At 44.3% G+C, this 20,792-nt stretch overlaps 1 protein-coding gene across 2 annotated transcripts in view; it reads left to right on the plus strand.

Moving 5' to 3' along the window:
• The first annotated feature begins 1,098 nt into the window (after window positions 1-1,098).
• map2k5 (mitogen-activated protein kinase kinase 5) overlaps window positions 1,099-20,792 on the plus strand; it is a 39,168-nt gene continuing 19,474 nt past the window's right edge. For both annotated transcript variants that reach the window (XM_040168723.2, XM_040168730.2), the window contains exons 1-17: window positions 1,099-1,575; window positions 1,821-1,869; window positions 2,490-2,557; window positions 5,941-6,010; window positions 6,729-6,769; window positions 8,176-8,243; window positions 8,372-8,420; window positions 9,460-9,524; window positions 13,802-13,841; window positions 13,998-14,066; window positions 14,358-14,439; window positions 15,296-15,357; window positions 16,631-16,679; window positions 16,766-16,839; window positions 17,859-17,909; window positions 18,023-18,094; window positions 19,105-19,134. In XM_040168723.2, the coding sequence (XP_040024657.1) occupies window positions 1,438-1,575; window positions 1,821-1,869; window positions 2,490-2,557; window positions 5,941-6,010; window positions 6,729-6,769; window positions 8,176-8,243; window positions 8,372-8,420; window positions 9,460-9,524; window positions 13,802-13,841; window positions 13,998-14,066; window positions 14,358-14,439; window positions 15,296-15,357; window positions 16,631-16,679; window positions 16,766-16,839; window positions 17,859-17,909; window positions 18,023-18,094; window positions 19,105-19,134 (1,077 nt within the window). In that variant the 5' untranslated portion in view covers window positions 1,099-1,437. The remainder of the gene's footprint in view (window positions 1,576-1,820; window positions 1,870-2,489; window positions 2,558-5,940; window positions 6,011-6,728; window positions 6,770-8,175; window positions 8,244-8,371; window positions 8,421-9,459; window positions 9,525-13,801; window positions 13,842-13,997; window positions 14,067-14,357; window positions 14,440-15,295; window positions 15,358-16,630; window positions 16,680-16,765; window positions 16,840-17,858; window positions 17,910-18,022; window positions 18,095-19,104; window positions 19,135-20,792) is intronic.

Here is a 20,792-nt window from a genome sequence, read left to right on the forward strand (position 1 = left end):
TGTTTGACAAAGTGCGATATAGATCCTCTGCTTTTCATCAGAGGGCAGTGCTGGTGGAGGCATTAATCACAGCGCTTGATAGCCCGGCTTTGTTTTCCCTTCCGTTCACTCTCCTGTAACAATTAAGGTGCAGTAATAATTTCATGGCATTACATGGAAATCAATGGGTCTTTAACCCAGCTGTTGTTCCATGTGTAATACGTTAGATAAGTGCAGGTCGATGCAATGGACTTTGTGTGTGTGCATGTGTGTCTGTTGACGGTTGATAATAGAGCGACAAGCATATAGACAGATAGATGGACAGGTTCTCGTCCTTACAAAGAACGGTACTGCAGAGCGCTGTAAAATAACAGGAATCGTGGATCAACGTCTAGTTCTTGGATCTGCAGTCAGAGCTCCGCAGTGAGCGGTCAGGGAGACCAATGCAGATCCTCAATCCAAAGGAACTGAATAAACAACGGTGCAACACCAATTACTTGTGCTTATTGGAAACATTAAAATAACAACTTTGAACACTTGTAAAATCATGGTAATGAGGACATAACTTGTCTGTACAACTCCTACTTTTCTTAAATCTTAAATTGTTCATTTCAATTTGAAAGTCTGGATCTTACAATGGAGATCAGAAATCAATTATAATAAGAATTTGGAAGATATTGCATACTTATTTAGAATTTAGAATTGCGTTCTTTTTATAAAACTTAATCTGACATCGAGGCATGCAGTCCAAGGTTACAATAATCTGTTTTCATGATGCGTTCAATTATTTCAATTCAGTATAAAAGTCAATATAAGAGTTGTACACACACATACTATTGAACCCGATCGACTTTGTCTACTTTTCTTTGCAAAGCTTTTAAGTCTAAACTTTTGACAAAATCACATTGATAGCTGGGAGGGGGATTGAATAACACATGTCATTTTAAAACAATCCTTTACACTAAGGTAAATAAAACAAGGTTTTCCATTTCAAATGTTTTCATTTTAATTGTTAATCGTGTCTTTAATTTATTTTACTTTATTATTTTATATTTAACTATTTTAATTCAAGCCTCTCGACAGTAGAAATCCTGTTTTGAGTGAACGGGCGGATGAAGGTCTTTTATTTTGAAATTCCCTGAGCGGATGTTGATTCGGAAGCGCTCTGGGAGCAGTTGTGTTTTCTTCTAAACTAGCTCCATTTCTAACAATATCTCCGATGACACCGTGTACAACTTGGCCTCACGTTGTGGGCAAATATATATTCATATATACACAGCTAAAGCTAAACCGTTCATGCGGTTATGACGTGAACGTTGACTGAGCTCAGCCGTTAACCTTTTGGAATCTCCCGAGCAGGATGCTAGCATCTGTCGTTAGCACAACACTGCAGGAAATTAGCCTGTTAGCTTAAACGGCCGGCCAAGTGTTTATTATGCGGCTTCATTATTCCTCTTTATGCGTATTCTCGATTTAACGTTAGCAAACATCCGCGCGATGGACACCGAGGCCATAGTAATCCGTATAATAACGCCTTCGGGCGACATGGACTCGGCCGTCGACTCTCCAGCTCTGCTGAACTTCAATGACTTGCTGGTGAGTCTTCAAGATGCTAGCAGACAGCTAATTAGGTTAGCGTAAATTAGATTTAATGCCAGCAGTTTTCAGTCAAAGTAAGCTCTACTGTTAACATTCTTTCGGTTTGGATTGATCACTTTCTGTGTCCAGCTAACTGAGCTCTGCGACTCCACCTTAAGGCTTTATATTTGTGAATGAGTTACACCTTGTGCTATGTTTTATTATTATCACTATTATTTTTTTCACTTTGCTGAACATTTCAGGTTGCCATCAGGGATGTCATGCCTGAAGCCACGGTCACTGCCTTTGAATGTTAGTGTCCGTCTCATACTATTTTATATATCTATAACAATATCTTATACAAAGAGTTTTATTCATCTTTTTATTTGGAGATTATTGTCTTTCTTTTAACATATCTTTTGTTGTTGAAACTTCCTAATTGGTTGGACTCTTTTGAACTTAAGACAACCAAAATGATGCTACCACGATATGCTTTTTGTTCTTCTTGCGTTCCTCAAAGGGACATTTACAGTTCTAAAATGAGCGACTTAAGATGAATTTTTATATGGAAAGAGCAACGTCATACATGTTGTTAACTGCTAAAAGTATTACATGATACAATATTAGACTCTGTTAAATGTTGTGTTGCAGTTTGCAGTGTTTGGCAATTTGAGACCAACACACGGCAGACAATGGATTTGCTTCCTTCCTAAATGTGCCAGAGGAACTGAAGGGTTGCACCGGCTCATACGTCGTAATACACGCATGCCAATGCAAGACTAGGAAGTTCTTTAAAAGCAAATCAATTGAGATGTATCTCAAACACACCTTTAGCTTTGAGTCTTGCTTTTGATAATAAAAGCTTTTTATCTTTAATTTCTTTATTGTGAATTTTTGCAATCCAATTTTTAACCTGCACCTGTTGTTTTCAGATGAAGACGAGGTCGGGGACAGAATCACTGTAAGAAGTGATGAAGAACTCAAAGCCATGTTGTCATATGTGAGTATATAAAACCATTTTTAATCATTTCATCATAGCCAGGTTATTTCTTCATTCATAATAACTGCTTCTGATGAAAACTTTACACATTAACGTCAACTTTATTGTTGCATATGTTTTTGGTGCAGCAGAAAATTTCAGTACAGAATGCTGCCGTAAGTCACCAAAAATGTATCCAGTGGTGAATGGTGTTTTAAAAAATAAAGAACGTTTATGGAGAACTTGGTCTAATGTGTTTATAAGACGTATAAATGGTTAGCAAATAAACATCCAAAGCAATCGACGTGCTGCTCACTTGATAAGATACATATATTCGTTCTTACTTCTACGCTGATATTGTTCTCATCTAGAGCCAAGCAACCTATTGAGACTCACACAGCCTCAGCCAGTGAGGTCTTTAACCTCAGATAAAAACTGATGCACAAACTCCCACCAGCCGTTCAGCTCCTCCACCTCGTGCTGCACATTTTCATATTCCGCCATACTTACTGTTCATGCCGCGGACAGTAAGAGTAATGGCGTGTAATGGGTTTCTCTACGAGGTACACTGAAAGCTAAATGAACTGTCAATTTTTATTATTTATTATTCAGTACTTAAAGTTTTGCCTCATTAAAGAGCAAGGCCCCCTGGGCGGCAGAATTGTTCAAAATCTACTTTCATCTGTGGATGTCTTTTACCCCCCATCAGCTCACAATGATGCTGCTGGAGCCACAGGCACAATTTACTCTCCCGGTTTTTTGGTCCATTTCTATCATGCATTCACTTGTGGTTGCTTTTTAATCATTAAGTAGCATAGGGTAGCAGGGTGATTAGGGAAAAAAGACACAGCTGTTGTGCCGATGAGCCTTTTGTGAAATGGAGAGAGGGAAAAGGTATTGACCGCAGATAAATGTGCTGGTCACCAATGTGCATGAGATGTTTTGAGGCTCTTGTAAGTTTTGCTTTAAGTGATCACTGGGCCGGTTGTCCTGTTAGAATAGGAGTAGCTTTCAATATTTGCACAACATTAGTATGCAATATCAGGATTACAGGAATTCCCTGTATTTTTGGTAATAACACCACTGTTAAGTCACCTCTCCCGCCCGGATCATTTGTTACACACAACCATCCGTTTGTGGAAACTTTTGTGTAATACGCCGTGCCGCAATTTCTTTGTGATACCGCCAGACTCCAGCTTACGTGCAAGGACAAATGTGTTGTGTATCAAGTGCTAAAATCTCCTCTTAATAATAAACATTTTGACAATCAATGAAACCATATTTTAGGGTTGGCCGCGTATTTACAAAAATATTATAACGTATAATGTATTTCAGCTTTCGATGCATAATGTTTTCTTCATGTCCCAAAAGTAATTTGTTCTTTATTCGGATGACGTGACATATCTCTACAGCATATTCATTTATGACCCTGACCTGCTGCACAAATATTTAGTATCCACAACACTGCGCTGCCTCGTCCACAGATTTCAAAAGCCGCAATTAATTTTTACCAAACAAATCCAGGGATGTAATGGCTTTCTAGTCCTTGTGGGACGGGAACGTGCGCAAAAAAAGCTGCTGAACACCTGTAAAAATACTGGCCCCTCCAAAATATAATTTACCCTCGCAAAGTGCTTTAAGTGTCTTGAGCAAGGGTTATGCATTTCAGCAGTCATTTGCATTTGTACTCGGAGGATTTCTTGTTTGCTGTGGTTTCCATTTGTCCTCCGTAGAGACCACAGTAGATTTTTTTTTTTGCCTCAGTGTTGTTAATTCCAGGTGAGCAGACAGCCATTATGTGAAATTAATAGGAATTAAGGGAAGCCAACATGTTAGGTGAAAGGTGGGGTAATTCATTAGTCTCTCTCATGGTGGCCTCTCGTGTGTGTGTTTCTGTGTGTGGATGGTTACGGTTTTATTAATTGATAATCGTATAGCCATCCCTTTTTATATATACATGTATTATTTTTTTCTTGTTCAAGATGCCTGCTTCAACATTGCCGTGGAAAATAAGGCAATGCTCCTTATTGCTGATAAAACCAATGCTCAGTTTCGACGCTTAATTAACATCAGTGTGCATTTATTGTGAAAAGCGTCGCCCGTCACTGAGAACATTGATTGCTACACGCTCCTGTGAGACCCACCCGTCTTCCAGGCATCTCTAATCATTGTTCGACACCTTGAAAGACAGACGCCCCAGTTCAAAGTTAAAGACTGGCCTGCGTCAGGTACTGGGAAAAAAAAAAAAAAAAAAAGGAATGTGACCTCATCCGCTCCTCGCTCAGCTCCCCCTGGAGGTAGTGGCTCTTATTCCACCGTTCTCGCTCCCATTTTCCCCTTAGTCTGCTAATGATGATGAGACCCGCTCTGCTCTCGCTCTCCCTCTTGTCCCTTAAGGCTGAGCGATGGTATTTGGGATCGGACACTGTTTAGTTATTGGCCAACAATGGAGAATGTCTTTTAATAACACACCTACTACAGATTAGGTGGTAATTGCAGCCTTAATCAATAAGCTAGCTGAGCGGAAAATTAAAGGTACGTGGAGCCCGACCCCCCCCAAACACACACAGACCCACACACACACACAACATGTTTTTTGGTATTAGGCCCATTGTTCAGATGTGGCCCAGTGAAAACGCTGGAGGGAGAAAGCAGAGCGCTGGGAGCGAGGAGGGATCTGACAGTGATAAATAGGCCTTTTAATAACAGCTGTGCCACTTGGGCAGCCATTCTGATCCATTCCCATCCGAGCCGGTTCCCACCGTCCGCCCTGAATTTACATATCGCAGTGATGACTTGGTGATTCCTACTGGACTGTAAGTGAGCCACAACGAACACTTGTCCTCACGCGGACTTTGTGGAGACGTCGTCGAAAGTGTCTGACTGTGTATTGAAAGACGTCCTGCCGTGCAAAAAGAAGGGGACGTAAACAAAGCACAGATTAACAGATGGTCTGGTTAACTGAAACATCAATTATTGCATTGCCTTGGCAAGCATCTGAGAGGCCCAGTGTGTCCGTGTGTGTGCGTGTGTGTGTGTGTTAGTCCTGTAGGATATGAGTGTTTGGTGAGCTGTTGACCTGCAGGAGAAAAGGGTTAATGCTACACTCCTTCAGAACAAGCCCACAGGGCATCGCTCCTCATCGGCAACAGATTTCAGCACAGCGTGCTCACATTCTGGGAACACTGGATTCATTCTGACGTCGTTTACATAAACATTTTGTGCGTGTGGGTAAACGTGTAAAATGTTCCGTGCGGTGCATTGTCAAACTTGCCGGAGCTTTTCTTCATCTTAATTTTTATTTTTTTCTTCTTCCCGCTAATCCTTTTTCAATGAACCAACGTATATTTAAGGTCCAGCACGTGTAATAATCACCTCCTTGTTGACTTTCTTTTCCCCTTCAGTACTTCAACACAATGAATGAGCAACGCATCAACGGGCTGCTGCCGGACCCTCTGCAGATTTTTCCACGAGGTACTGTGGTGGCATCCTACACTTCATCACGGATTGGTGACGCTTAAAGGCTCATTGTGTCTTTTGTAATTAATGTTGAACGTTCCCACTTTCCCAGTTGAGAACTTTTAACTCCTTAAACGTGGGTGAATCCCCGGCGCCGCGTTCAAACAGAGGAGCAGTCGGCTCCTCGCGGTAGCAGCGCAGCCTCTGGCAAACATTAGAATTCAGCGGCGCGTCCTGTTGTTGTGTTGACAGTCCTTTTATAAATCTACATTTATTTTGCTCCGAGGACAATTGGAACCGCGAGCTTATGTTCAGGCCGAGCCTTTTTCCCCCCAAATCTCATAACGTTGTCTGGTTTCCTCCCGCAGCTGGTTTTGACTACGAGTGTTTCTTTAATACATACAAATGTATATATCTTCATGTGGTTTCCTCACCACTTAAAGTCATGCATAATGCACCAACCAGCCCAGGGGGCAAAGTCTATTGTCTCCGTCTCCTCGACGGTGTATCTGTCCCTCTCTTGCTGTGTGTTTCTGTTTCCTTCCTACCTTCCACCAGCTGTCTCGAGAGCCCAACATCTCAATCGCTCTCTTGTCTAATTTCAAAGTAACCCTCATTTCATTTCATCTTTTTCTTTTTTCTTTTTCTTTCTTTACAAAGAACTGATTCCTTTTCGGCACATTTGTAAATGGCCCAGTGATGTGTTCTACAATCTAGTCAATTACTGTTTCAGCCGGCAAGACTCCAGGGATCCGGAACATACATGGCCTGAAGGTACCTATCTCAATAATTGTTTCAGCTGCCTTACACGGAGAACAAGGGGAGGGGAGGGGAGGGAAGTCGAGGCAAATGGATTGGTAACGCCGTGTTCCACTTATTGAAATGTCAATTGAAGTCAAGGCTCTCCTTTTCTCCCACTCATTCTCCTGCTCTCCTCGTTCCAGCCGCGTTTGCGTATGCGGAATGGCGGGCTGCGGCTGCGTCGCGCCGCTCGGCTCGTCTCGCGTGTTCCCGGGTTCTCGTGGCCCGGGTTAGGCATTTAAAATGCGAGGTGTCGTGCTAAATCCTCCATTTCCCCCCTCGACGCCGGAGTGTTGATGATCCGCACGTTCCACGTGATGAGAGGAGGACCAGCTTCGGCCAAAGAGGAAGAAAAAAAAAACAAGTCTCTAAGAAGACCTCATTGTCCAACCATGAAATTGTCATTAGAGAGTCGCCCCTCCACAGACCTTCCCATTTGATGTTTGGCATATGTTGCCATTGAAACTCATTGCTAATTACCATGGGTTAAATGACTTGACACCTCCTCCAGCTCTCCAGATGATCCGTATTAATCCATCTCCATTTCAATGATAAAACCACCCCTCCTCTCCAAATACTGAAAGTGCTTAAATTAATGTATCCTCTGAGGAGCTTTGGTGAAAACTACTGAACTGTGTCATTTTTTTTTTTTTTAAGGTCAAAGGTCTGTTTTGATAAGATGATGTTTAAAAAAAAAAAAAAAAAAAACTGAAGTCCTTTAATAATCTTTCCCCTCTTTTCTCCTGTTTTAATATACAAATAATTGGCTGAGGGGAGTCTGGTGCGCTGTTTAAATTGGGTCTTCCTGGGCACTAATTAAAGAGAGAATCCCTGCGCTTTACTGGACCCGACACATCGGCCCTTTGACCGCAATTAAATGAGCTATTTTTAGAATACCCTTTACGGGATCTCGTCTCTTCTGAGGAGCCCTTTGTAGTAAGCGTTTATGCAGATGAAGAAAACGTAAAGAACAATGCTCCAAGCGAGCCGTGACATTTCTAATGCCTCTACATTGTTTTGGCAGCTGAGCGGTTGCGCGGCGCCCTGGTCCCCTGTTGATGGTGGCGGCCTTGGGAACTTTGCTGCTCGTCTCCGGTTCTCTCTCCTCTGCCTTTTTCACCCATATCGTTGTTCTTTCATGCAAGCGCATTGTTGCGTCTCCTCCCTCGTGCAGCCTGTCCTCCCGTCGCCTCCTCCACGTGCACGCCTCTGTGCTTCAAAAGGCGATTAACCTCCAGGCTGAGCCGAGAGCTTGTGTTTAGTTGGCGTTTGTTCGGGGGGTCTGGCCATATGTCCGTCAGTCTTGTCTTTTGGCCTTGACCACTCGGTCACTCGGTTTTACGTGTGTGTGTGTGTGTGTGTTTCTCTCAAACCCGCAGGTTAATACAAGACCTAACCCAGCCAACGACTGCACTCATTCCATCCCAGACTCCATGACCAACAACAGGTGAGCTGGATGGGGCCGGAGGTGCATGTTCCACCACCTGGATTAAACTCCAGCCGGTTAGATGACCGATTAGAGCGGAGCGACGTCTGGGATACTCGCGTCAGCTGTGCTGTGTTTCCTTCCTCCAGCTTAAAGAAGTCATCCGCGGAGCTGAAGAGGATCCTGACAAATGGGCAGGTGAGCCGCAGTTTTGACTTTACGTCGATTTCTGCTTTCGTTTCCACTGACGGGATTCATACTTTACTCTTCTGCTGGTTGGTTTCTTTCTTTCATGCCGACTGGCTTGTTGTGCAGAGTGTGTATCTGGTTGTTGTCTCTTCACTGCAGGAGATCTGTGGGTGTCGAGGCTCAAGCCTGCTTCAGTCACGTGTCTCTTTCATTAAACACTCTTTCCCTTCCTCAAACACACACACTGACACACACACACACACACACACACACACACACACACACACACACACACCTGTCAGGGAGATAATTAAGCCACGTCTTCTCCGGTTTCTGCTGTAACACAGTGAACTAATGGAGCTGTTCTCCTCCGTCCCTTCATGCAGCTCTTCTCACTCTCCTTACCGCCCTCCTCTCGCCACCTTATCAAATCAATCCACACACGCGTGTGTGTTGTGTGCACGTATGTGGTCGGGCCTGGCCCGGTCTATACACAATGTGATTTGACAGCCCCACGTATATATTACACATATAAAGTATTAAATTAATTCAATTCATATTCTTTAGCGATTGCTATATTCAATGCTGATGAGTTGGTGTCGTATTACTAAATTGTAGCTATTAGATCATTTTAAGTCATTTGTCTTGGTTGAGTACATTTTTGTTTCACAGGTCCACCAAGTGCCAATTCTAACATAGTCACCTGCAAACAAATCCTTAATAAACATTTTAAGCATTTCACCGACTCACATTTTATACATTTCTAGCAAATGCTGTATTGATCGCCTCTTCTCCTGCTGCTCACCATCTGCCTTCTCTCTTTATGTTGCTGAACTTGGCGTGACCCGAACGCGCGTCTCGTTTTTTAGTCTCCGGTGACGATGTCTGTCTGTCTGTCTCTCTCTCTCTCTCTCTCTCTCTCTCCCTCCCTCCCTCTCTCTCTCTCCCCGCTCTGCCTCACCTGTGTAGTTGCACATGTCATCCACTGGTTGCACGTCTTATGTTGTAACATCTAAGTGCCATAATCGTACATCCTCCGCGTCCACAGATAAATGCTCAAGATATCCACTATCAAGAGCAGCTCGGCCACGGAAACGGAGGCACGGTTTACAAGTAAGTCTTCGCTGGCTACAAGGCCGCGGCACAGTAACAGATGGCGACACGGCGGAGGTGCTTGTCGGACAAAGTGAGACGGTGGTTTATTCAGGGTTGTTGAAGCCTCCATACGACTGAGAATATAAAGGAAGACCGTCGCCAATTTCAGGCTGATGAGTGCGGTACGATTCTTGTCTTTTCATGCTTTTTCAGTCTTTACGAGGAGCAAGTTTTCCCCCATTGTTCATCCACCCTTCCTGCGTTCCCTCCCTCCGTCCATTTATCTCTCACCGTTTGGTGTGACATCCATCAGGGTGGTTTGTGTCTTTACCTCCATTTATTTATTCTGCTCCGAAGGTTGCAAACATATATGATATTGATTTGGGGCTGTAAAGTATGACAGCCATTGACCTAATCTGTCTATAGTTCCGCACATTACCTGCCACGGCGGGGGAGCGAGCTCCGTCCTCTCCGGCTAGACAAATGTATTACGGCCCTGCTGGCGTTATGACAAGGTTGGCATTTGTGGTGCTCGCTCTATCCTTCTTTTCCCCACCTCGTGTTTCCTCCCTCTCATCAATCCTCGGCTATTGAGCTGTTTTATTGAGATTGAAGTATTGATCACTGCTTAGACTGACCTTGACTTGACGGAGTGGTCTGCCGCCCAGAGTCCCCACGAACCCACTAAATGTCCCATCCAGCAAATCTTCAAAACTGCCTTTTTTTTTTTAATTTCCACCTCCTTCTTACCAAAGCACCTCTTACTGTTTTATGATGTTGAGATAGTTTCATTAAGAGGCAATCTTTCATAGTTGTAGGAGAATAAGATTGCTCATCAGTTTGGCACCAAAAAATGGTTACACTGCAGTGGGGAAGGCCGATATTGCAAGCCCAACAACTTCTCAGTCAATTTAGTCCCGCGAAAAAATCCATATGCTTTGGTGCTGAAATGTTTATGGTTGGAAGAAGAATATAAAAAAACAACAACAACAACCCGGATGCTTGTGCTATTTTCATGTTGTAGAAAGTTTTTTTCCATGCTTGTTTGAGTCAAAGGGTCTCGGTACCATATTCAGGACATTAATACTGCAGCTATAATTTATTAATGTTGCTCGGCTAGCCGCGAGGGATTAGAGGCCTTTCTTTTTATGCATCAACAAATGCTTTTTCAGAAACTTCGAGGGTACCTGTTCCGTCATTGTCCAGGCCTGTCATAAGTCCACAGCGGCACCGTTTCCTCCTGAATACCACAGCTGCATCCCTGACGCTTTTGTCCAAAGCGACTTGCAATAAGACCGTAATAGAGCTAAGATAATAAAACACCTGCATTTAACACCTTGAAAATACATTCAAAACAACATATACCATCCTGTTCAAAAGTGCTCTTCTCTCATTTGCTTATATTAGGACAAAAAACAGCGATGAAGTGATTCCATGAAAATGTTTTTTCCAGGCCCTTTTCCCAAAAGCTACATCTTGCTGTCAATTGTTCTCACGTAAAACGCATTAATGGCACCTGGTTTTGTTATACAAGAGAGAAGGCAGACATATTTAAGACCCCCCCCCCCGTCCCCGTGGCTCAGCGAGGGCCTTGGCGTGTCTGAGAGACCCATTCCCTGTCGCCTTCCACCTCTACCACGCGATCCAGTTAATATCGGGCTTATCGTGTGGGAAAGCACTACCAAAGGCTCCCCACCTTTTTAACCTCTTAGCCCATTTATGACCCTGAGCCATTTAGACTCAATTGGATGTTACCAACACCGCAGCGCTCCATAACCACGCGCTGACCCCGCCATCCATCAATGTCGCCCTTTGTTTTTTATTACACACTCTCTCTCTCTCTGAGGTCCATCTTGTCCGGCAATCTAACTGACTCCACGGCTTATAAATACAATAACAAGGATACGCAGGCCGATGGTGACTCTGGGATCCAGCAGTGCGGTTAAAACAAGCGCCTCTGCCTGACTGCGACCGTGGTGACATCTCCTCACGCAGGGCCAAGGCGCTCGGTTAACTGGCCGTAACCTCGTGTCTTGTATCCAGATATGTTGCGATTGTGTCTCGAGCTACTTGACTGGAATGGATGTTTACAGCGAGTATCAGTGCAGCGTCGCTGTTGTCTTTGGTGCAGAGTAGTTAGACTAGGAACTCGCTTGCGTTTGAATAATTCTCTTGTGTTGATGTTTTTTGGCTCTTTTGGTTATTCCTCCAGATTATAGGTTCAATTATCTAATGTTTGGGAGACTGATAATAATAACTTGGGAAGTGATATGAAATTATTGAATATTTGATATCCAGTCTTGGTTATTGTGGCACAACGATGTTCCAGATGTTATTATTTTAATTTTATTTCAAGTTAAAATGTTGCGTGGTATTAATTGTGAAAGCCACAATGAAGACATAAAGAACGCTTGGTACAAACGGAACAAACCGCTTTAAAGGTTGTACAGGTTTAGCAGCCCTAACTCGCGTATAGCGACCTTGACTTGTCTAAATCTGCATAAATCGGTCAGGTAGGAAAGCCATTATCGCCGCATAAGATGAGAGCGTCGGGGAGGGCGAGAGGATGGCGGCCCGTCGTCCATGTGGCGGTGTAAAAGTACCCCGTTAGCCCTGATACGCGAGGCCGGTCCGTCTAAACCGCAGCCCCAACTCCAGAGACAAAGAGAGCGGCCTATGAATACTGCATGATGGAGCTTTTATTACAGAGCGAGCTGGAGTGTAAATAAGATCCAGGCAATGGGGCACGTTTACTGGGGTCAGATCAAGGGAAGTGGCGGGCGGTGGCTATGTAACCTTGTCCCCATGTCTCCCGCTGTCACACGCCTGTCACTGTAACTCATACAGGGACGCTCGGCCCTGAGGCGGTCAAGGGCAGTCTGAGAATCAAGCTTTTAACAAAGCAGTAGTCACACCACCTCTCCGGGCCCATAACAAGCCCTTCAAATGTATTAGCTTCGACTTGGGGAATTCAAAAGTACGACATCTATTTAATGTGTGGACATGCAGCACTGCTCTTCAAAGCCACCAAACGGAAACACTGACTGTAAACTTGCACAAGTGTTAAAGAAGAAGAGGGACGCACTCGGCCACAGGCGATGTATAGCGACTTCTCATTGAGTACTACGAGAGTAGCATGGAGGAGACTTACACACACACCTGCCCAGCCACTGTTTAACACGTCTACCCCTGCGATCTCTCCTCAATTAACATCTTCATCTTAATTAAGTGGCAGCACTCATGCTTAACCAATATTGATTGGAGCTTAAAGGAAGACGGAGACATCAAAACGGAAACAAGGCCGTCAGCCGTATGTGGAACGAGCTCTTTTACAAAAAGAAAAAAAAAAAAAAAAGATTACACTGAAGACCAGAGGCACTCACTTACTGGCGCTAATCGCTAAATTCACGACACGGCTTGTGGTCCGTCCTCATAACCGAAACCTTTCGTGTGTATCATTTGCTGTTCGATATTTTTGTTTTACTCGTTCAACAATTTAAAACTGGTATGAAAGATGTGTAAAGATGTGTAAACCGCAGCTCGGAGACCAGCAGTTTACCTGTGCGTAATCACCTGGCCTGGCGCTAATAGGTGGCCTTAATTAAGGGCCCGGGCCCGTTTTTAGGTGTCTGGCCCGACGAGCGGCGCGCGCGCCTCCGATCCGAGACACATTAATCACACCTCGCGCCGTACACGCTCTCTGCAGAAGACCCGCTGACAGACGAGCAGCCGCGTATCGCGTTTACTACGCCGGCCTGTAAGCCAAACCGGCCCGCGTGACACGCGCGGACCCTCCCACCCCGTCTCCAATCAGCTGACAGCTGCTTGACGCGGTGTTTGTCCTTGAGGGTCGTGTGTTGAGAGGTACTGAGGTGTTGTCGCCGGGGCTGTAAACTTACCTTTCGAGGGCTGTAACTAAAGCCGGTGTTTGGCATTAAGGAGTTTGATAATTAAATCATTACGGGGCCAGTCTGTGGCCGCTGCTTGACGTGCAACTCAAAACTCCGTCTGGAACATCGAGCTCTGTGGCTGGGTCTGCTTCTGGGTGGTGACTTTTGACCTTTAGCAGAAACCACAGTGGCATTTTGTCACGTTCACATCAAGGAACCTTTTTAAGGGAGTCTTTATTGCATAAATTGTCATTGATGTGATTTTATTACCCTAGTCCCTTGAACTTTATCACCATGTTTAGTACATGGCATGCAAAGACTAGCCTAAAATATGCATGACCAGGTAGAATAAAAGTACACTAGAAACCCTAGTTACTGTTTACATCTTGTCCTCTGTCCCTGTAGAGCGTACCATCTCCAGGGCAAGCGGGTTTTAGCTGTCAAGGTGAGAACTCTTTCCATGTTGATGACATCACTTCCGCTTTAATAATTGACCCCCAAACTAGTCAGCCCCGTCTGAACCTCAACATACCCGTGTTGTGTTTATCAAAGGCTGTGCTTATTTTTGTTCTCTTATTTGTATCTGCTGTTGTGATTACAGGTCATTCCGCTGGACATCACAGTGGAATTACAGAAGCAGATCATGTCAGAATTAGAGATTCTCTACAAGGTCAGTTTGACTCGTTCCTCTTTACAGAAACCACTTCTCTTTTTCTCCGACTGTCCCATCAGATCTCTATTGCTGATAATGAGTCACGAAGTGCAATTCATCCAGAAAAGCTGTGATAAAAAAAGTGAATTTCTTTCCTCTGTGAGCATATGTGGAAAGGTACATACATGCTGATCACCCTTTGCTCAAATTCCTAATGAGGCGAATGCAGAAAGCAATGCCTTTTGTGTTGCGGATGCACATTTTGTCCCGCTCTTTAGCGATCACATGTTCTCTCCTGTTGGTTTGCAGTGTGACTCGCCGTACATCATCACTTTCTTCAGTGCCTTTTTCGTGGAGAACAGGATATCCATATGCACCGAATTCATGGACGGTGAGTTTCTCTGCGTTGTCTTTGTCGGACCGAGCTGTGTGGGAGGGACTTCGGGGAGCCGTCCCCTGTCTCTCTGCTCTGTGTCCATTTACACGTCTGCCGATCAAGAGAGCGTCTTATCGCTGCGAGCTGCTTAGCATCCCCGCGTGCTAAAAGCTACAAGGGCGCGAGAGTTCTCCACTTAAAGTGCATTTTTACGTGTGTTCCTCGATTGGTGGGAGATGGGGGACTCTCTGTGTTTTTAGCTGTGTGTGTTTTTCCGAGTGTGCGTTAATGCAGTGATTCCCCTGTTTCACACGTACGGCATCTTGTCAGCAAACCTCTCAGCGCTCTTTATTTCACGCGACTTTTCTGTGTTTTAAATTTCCTCGCTTGAGAAAACATCAACGTTTTTTATTTACAACCTTAAATTATAAATGAGTACAAATATGATTAATGTCTCACAAGAAGGGGAATTTTGCCTAAATTGCATTCAATATAATTTAATGGATTGACTCATTTATTTTGAAGTACATTTTTAACAAAACTTGGAATGTGTTCTCTGCATTTCAACCATCTTAAATATTATCTGCAGCGGACAGAATGTCCACACTTAAAAAGTGTAAATTTACAGTCTAAGAGGATCAAAAGTTACTTTTTGGCAACCGGTAAATGCTGGTTGATTTGGTTGATTTTGGTTGATTTGGTTGATTTCATCTGGTCCAGATTTAAATCTGGACCAGATGAAATGTATGGTTGATGCAATCAGTATGGCCAATATTTAATTTAATTTGATTAAGTGAAATTTTCCATTTGGATGTTATTAAGTACATTTCACGGATAGTCTTCTTACCAAGTCTTCTTTGGTGTTTTTCAGGTGGTTCGCTTGACGTGTACAAAAGAATTCCAGAGCACGTGCTGGGGAGGATCGCCGTGGCCGTAAGTTTTATACTCAAAAATACTCAAAATCTCCTTTTTTTTCCATCCTGAAGCGTATTGCAGTGTGATCGGCCCACGTGTGCCATTTTTAAATGCGACCTGTTATTCGTTAGTCAGATACAGAACCAGTGCGAGGAATATTTCTCTTGCCTTAAGTGAAACTACAGGTGTGAATTTATTAATCGGCCTCTATTTGGTGAAGTGATGGACAAAGTCGGCGTTGTTATCCTCCCCTTTGTAATCCTTGTAAAAACGTACCGGTTTGATAGAAATGGCCTTGATGTTGATTAATGCCGGTCTCTTTTCCACACTCATTACCCCTTCCCTTGTCTCCATTGCCTCTTTTCTGCCCCCTCCCCAATCTTCTTCCGTAATCAAACAATGACAGCTATTTAGTCAGTGTTAATTCTAATTCACAGCTTTCCCTCCTTTGCACTGTCACAGTTGTTAATTATCACAGAAGGAAAAGCACCCAAGAGGGTGTGAGCGAAGCTGCAGACTGCCGTTGTTGCACTCACACCACCAGCTTTTGAGGCAGCAGGACTTCAGAGAGCTTTTGTGCTTTCTTAATTTACCACAGAGGTTGTCGTGCATCAGAGACGGCTGACAGGAGCCTAGAGGCTGGGTGTTTAGAAGCTCCCCCTTCCCATAAATGGAAAAAGCAGCTCCACACGTTGGGAACCGAGTAATACCTGGAGTGAAATATAATGATTGTATGGTTCCTGGATGAATCTACCGGGGCGCAACCTGCACGTCATTTCAGCCATTACACCTCCAAGGAGGAGCAGGGAGGAGGCCTCCACGCTGCTAACAAACTCTCCTTATCGAGCTGCTCCCGAACGGCTAAACCACTAAAGGTGAAGGAACGTTCTCGTGGTTGCTTGTATCTTATTATTTTTATTATTCTTATACAACAAAAATGGGCCGGGGTCTCGTCTCCAGTGGACTTCACAGGACTTCACATGAAGGGTAATTGGTGTCAGCGCACCTTCTGGTCCTCGTTTGAGAATCGGATGGCCAATTGAAGGGCAACGTCAATACAACATTAGGGACGTGCGTGAACCACGGCGGCTCAGCGGCATCCGAGCCGTTCAGCATTTCGGGGTGAACAATTAGTGTTCCTGGTTTGTAGGAGTAAGCTGGGTCACCGTCAATTCTCTCCTACCTACAAGTTAAGTTCGAATAGTTCAACCGGAGCCCATCTCCCCCAATCCAAATATGCTGGTTAAATATTAAATCATGATCTATTTTTACCTTTCATTTGTGTATCTAGGTAGTCAAAGGCCTGACATATCTGTGGAGCCTGAAGATACTTCACAGAGGTGAGTAAGGTGGTGTTGAATGAGCACAGTTGTTACAGCTGTAGAGCGCTGATGTTGCAGTTCGTTCAAGCAGTTTGTCTCTGCAGATGTCAAGCCTTCCAATATGCTGGTGAACACCCGAGGACAAGTCAAGCTCTGTGACTTTGGTGTCAGCACACAGGTACACTGATTTGTGTGTGTGTGTGTGTGTGTGTGTGTGTGAGGCTGCATCACCACCATCCTGTGCAAATTTGCATATGGTCAACATTTCAATCACTGCATTCATTTTCAACTCAAAACATCGCCGCTGTCCCAAGGGTCTTCCTCTCACATTAACTTCCCCGCCCACCTCCATTGTTGTGCCCCCCCCCAAAAAAATCACTGGTTATAATTATGACCCGCACACAACGGCAAAGCCTCATTGATATGTATTCAGTAGATGTGGGGAAAGCGTGGGTAGCAGACAAAAGGTGTGTGTGTGTGTGTGTGTGTGTGTGTGTGTGTGTGTGTGTGTGTGTGTGTGTGTGTGTGTGTGTGTGTGTGGGGCTGCGGCGGCGGCGTGTGTTTGCAATGTAATCATCAGGGAGAGACCTTCAACGTTCCCTAAAACATCAACCCTGAGGACTCGGACTCGCCTTTCTCACACACACACACACACACACACACAGCATCCTTTCTTTGGCAAATTGTTTTTCATTTTTAACCTCCACTTTCTTGTGCGCTCCAAGGTGAGTTTATACCGCGCACGTATAACACTCACTTGTCCTCTGTCTTTTTGTTGTACTCTGTTTAGTGTTTATCTCTCTTTCACAAATACACACTGTCCCTCCCCCTCTCACATTGTAGAACGGGGGGAAAAAAGCCATGTGGGAACAGACACTCATTATCACAGTCCTGTCATTGATGGCATGTGCCATTGTGTCCACACACACACACACACACACTAATGGCTGTTTGTCTTACTCCTGCTCCCCTGTGCAGGGGTTGAGCCCAAAATATCAACCTGACATGTCAATAGATTTAGAGAATGTTGTTGTATAGGACAACGGAGTAATGGACTTCCATAAGTTATTTATACGGTCGCTTAAGGTGTCTTATCACGGTCAGTGGGATACTATAAACTACTGAATATACATGCATATAAACTACTACACATGTGTAACCATTTGCTTATTCCCTGTGAATTCATTCATTTTGCAGTTGGTGAATTCTATTGCCAAAACGTACGTGGGGACTAACGCCTACATGGCGGTGAGTGACCCCTTGACTCCTGTCTCAAGTCGAATCATTTCAACTTCTCCACTGAGCGCAGAAATCACAGCTTCTAACTTTGTCTCGACTGTTTGTTTGTTTTCGCTCCACAGCCAGAGAGGATATCAGGAGAGCAGTATGGTATCCACGCGGACGTCTGGAGTCTGGGAATCTCCTTGATGGAGGTGTGACAAATCCCAGCCACTGTGCTTCTTTTGCATTCTTTGTAATATGTATTTAGGCCGACGGTTCATTGATCCATGTTTGTGAATTAGTATCTAATTGTTGTCACATTAGCGGCAGTGCTTGGCCCGACCGCGTGCGCTTTTTTTAAAATAACGTGATGTTTTCAGTCAAAGGCTCCCTGGTCTGTTGTCCTCCGACACTATTGATTCTCCGTCTCTTTCTGTCCCTCTGCAGTAATACAAATGATTTGGGCTCCTGTCTCGCCTTCGGTCGCCAATAATGTTTAATGTCCTTACAATTATAACAGTAACAGATGAGTTCAGCGGGAAGGAGCCGTGTCAAAATTATTGACACGATCTCTGCGTGATAAAGATGGAGCTGCAGAGCAGTGGACGCCCCCCCCCCCCTCTGTCCCCGTCCTCGCCGTGGACGCGTGCATTAAGCTCCTCACTGTCCCACTTCCTCTGGATTGATCTGCGGCCCCTCGAGTTGGTTGTTTGATGTTTTAATAACGTAATGTTGCCAATAAGCTGCCCTTTGTCCAAGATGAAAAATGCCCAGCCAAAGTGAATTGCCAAATGTCAGGGAGACCCCCCCCCCCCCTCGCCCTCCCCTCACAGATAGATAGAAGCATCGCACAATCCCGTCCTGCTTCTCTTTATCCCTCCATTTTGTTCTCCACAGGTGGTAATCGGGGGGGGGGGGGTCATTAACTAATAGCTGATGTTGTTTGATGGGGAAGTGTTATCAGTAGGTGGGCAGTAAGCTTACCTCAAAGACAGAAAGTCTCAAGCTCCGCATGCATCAGTAGCTTTTTGCACAATTTTCTTTGTGTCTTGAATTGTCATTAAGATGCCGGCGATGGAAAAAAACGTGCTTGTATTGCGTTACTTTGCAGCGGCCCTGAACTTAAACAACCTTTTCCCAAATGTTTTTATTACATCAAATGTCTCAAGGAGAATAACAGAATATCCTGCAGCACTGATCGCTCTCTTTCTTCTTCACACAGTTGGCGCTAGGCATGTTCCCCTATCCACAGGTGAGCTATTGTCAGTGTTTAAAAGGTTATTTATTTATTTTATTTATTTAACCATATTTTAATGATATATTGTAAAAGGGATGTTAAACAAATTAGGAGTAAATTATCTATTTAATGAGCTCTCAATTCATTACAAACCTTTTTTTTTGGAGTCCCTATTCATGTAAAATCCCTGGATGGGATTAAGAGGTCTGTTGACCTAAAATATAATCTTTGGTCATTTGTATGACTCTCTTGAACTTTTGAATGTTAGAATCTACTGTTAGGGTTCTTTTTTTTTTCTTCATTACACTAAGTCAACATCCTGCTCAAATGTAATTGCCGGCCTCCGACGTGACTCCCCAATCCCATCAAGTCTTAATTAGCCCTTTAAGATGGGTTTATCTCACTAATCCCTAGCGGAGCAATCTAAATATGGTTACCTCAGGTTACCTCCTGGCCACCTGCCGACTCCAAGATCTGAGGGGACGGATCTCATGTAAATGTCAGTGTGATGGCGTGAAAATTATGCTTAGTAAATAAGTCTGGACATCTGATCATTTCTAAGACCTTCCTGTGGGCCGGCGCGTGCGACTCAATCGGTCAGATGAAGCTTCCTTGTGGTTCATTAAAAAAGCGGCGTGTGATGGAACCACCTGTGCCCCCCCCCTCAGGACTGCATAATTCACCGCTTCCCTGCTCATTGTCCACTACTCCTCCTGCGAAAGAGGAAATCTTCCTAAACATTGGAGTCAAAGGTCACATCAGACCTAAAACATCGCATCCATTCATTACTTTTTTTTTTTTTTTTTTTTATCGTATAGGATTTTTTTTTTTTTTTATATGTCCCCAACCTTTACTTGAAGATCCTAAAAATGTCAAGTATGATGTGTTGTTGGACCAATCACTTTTCCGCTTGCTTTGTCTGAGTCCAGTTTAACCGTCGATCTGAAGAGGTTTCGCTTTTTTGTCGTATCCACTTTTAAATCTATTCCCCCGACGCGTTGTCCGTTCAGATGATCGCCTTCATCACGCTGAGAGCCAACGGGTTGTGATATTCAGTCACGATGTAGCTATTTATTTTTCTGTTGATCAATATTTCTTCAGCCGGTGCGATGGAGCAAAGGTGTGTTTATGCACAACTTGGATTGTGTAGTGATGTAAATGTCACACAACAATCAAGCGTCTGGTGCGTTTGTGTGACTACGGCCTCGGGCGTGTCTGTTCCTTCCTTTCATTTAATGCTTCCATTATCATATTAATTGTGTATTTTTTTTGCAAACGGTAACCTCATCGATTTAAAAAATAAAAATCAGGCTAGACAAAATATAAGGACCACCTCTCAGTTCGTAGTTACGCAGCTTCCCTCCCCTCAGTGTTGCCCCCCCCCCTCCGACTCCATATGGTACTGCAGACAGTTCACCTGCAGGCTGTAGCAGAGCGGCGTGGCGAGAGCGCTCGGATCCAGCTCGTCGGGCGCAGCCAGCCAACGTCCTCGGGCCTAAGCTGTCGTTTCTGCAGACGCCGGCACAGCTGTCCATGCGAGAGAAAAAACCCCACTGCTACACTTCAGCGAGAACATTTTAGGACACACTGAGGGAGAGAGAGAGAGAGAGAGTGAGGAAGATACTGAGTTGTCAGAGTTGAGTTTTGGCTTTGAGGTGTAAAATGTGTCGCTG

The sequence above is a fragment of the Gasterosteus aculeatus genome, chromosome 12 (assembly GCF_964276395.1).
Source record: "Gasterosteus aculeatus chromosome 12, fGasAcu3.hap1.1, whole genome shotgun sequence".
Lineage (NCBI taxonomy): Eukaryota > Metazoa > Chordata > Actinopteri > Perciformes > Gasterosteidae > Gasterosteus > Gasterosteus aculeatus.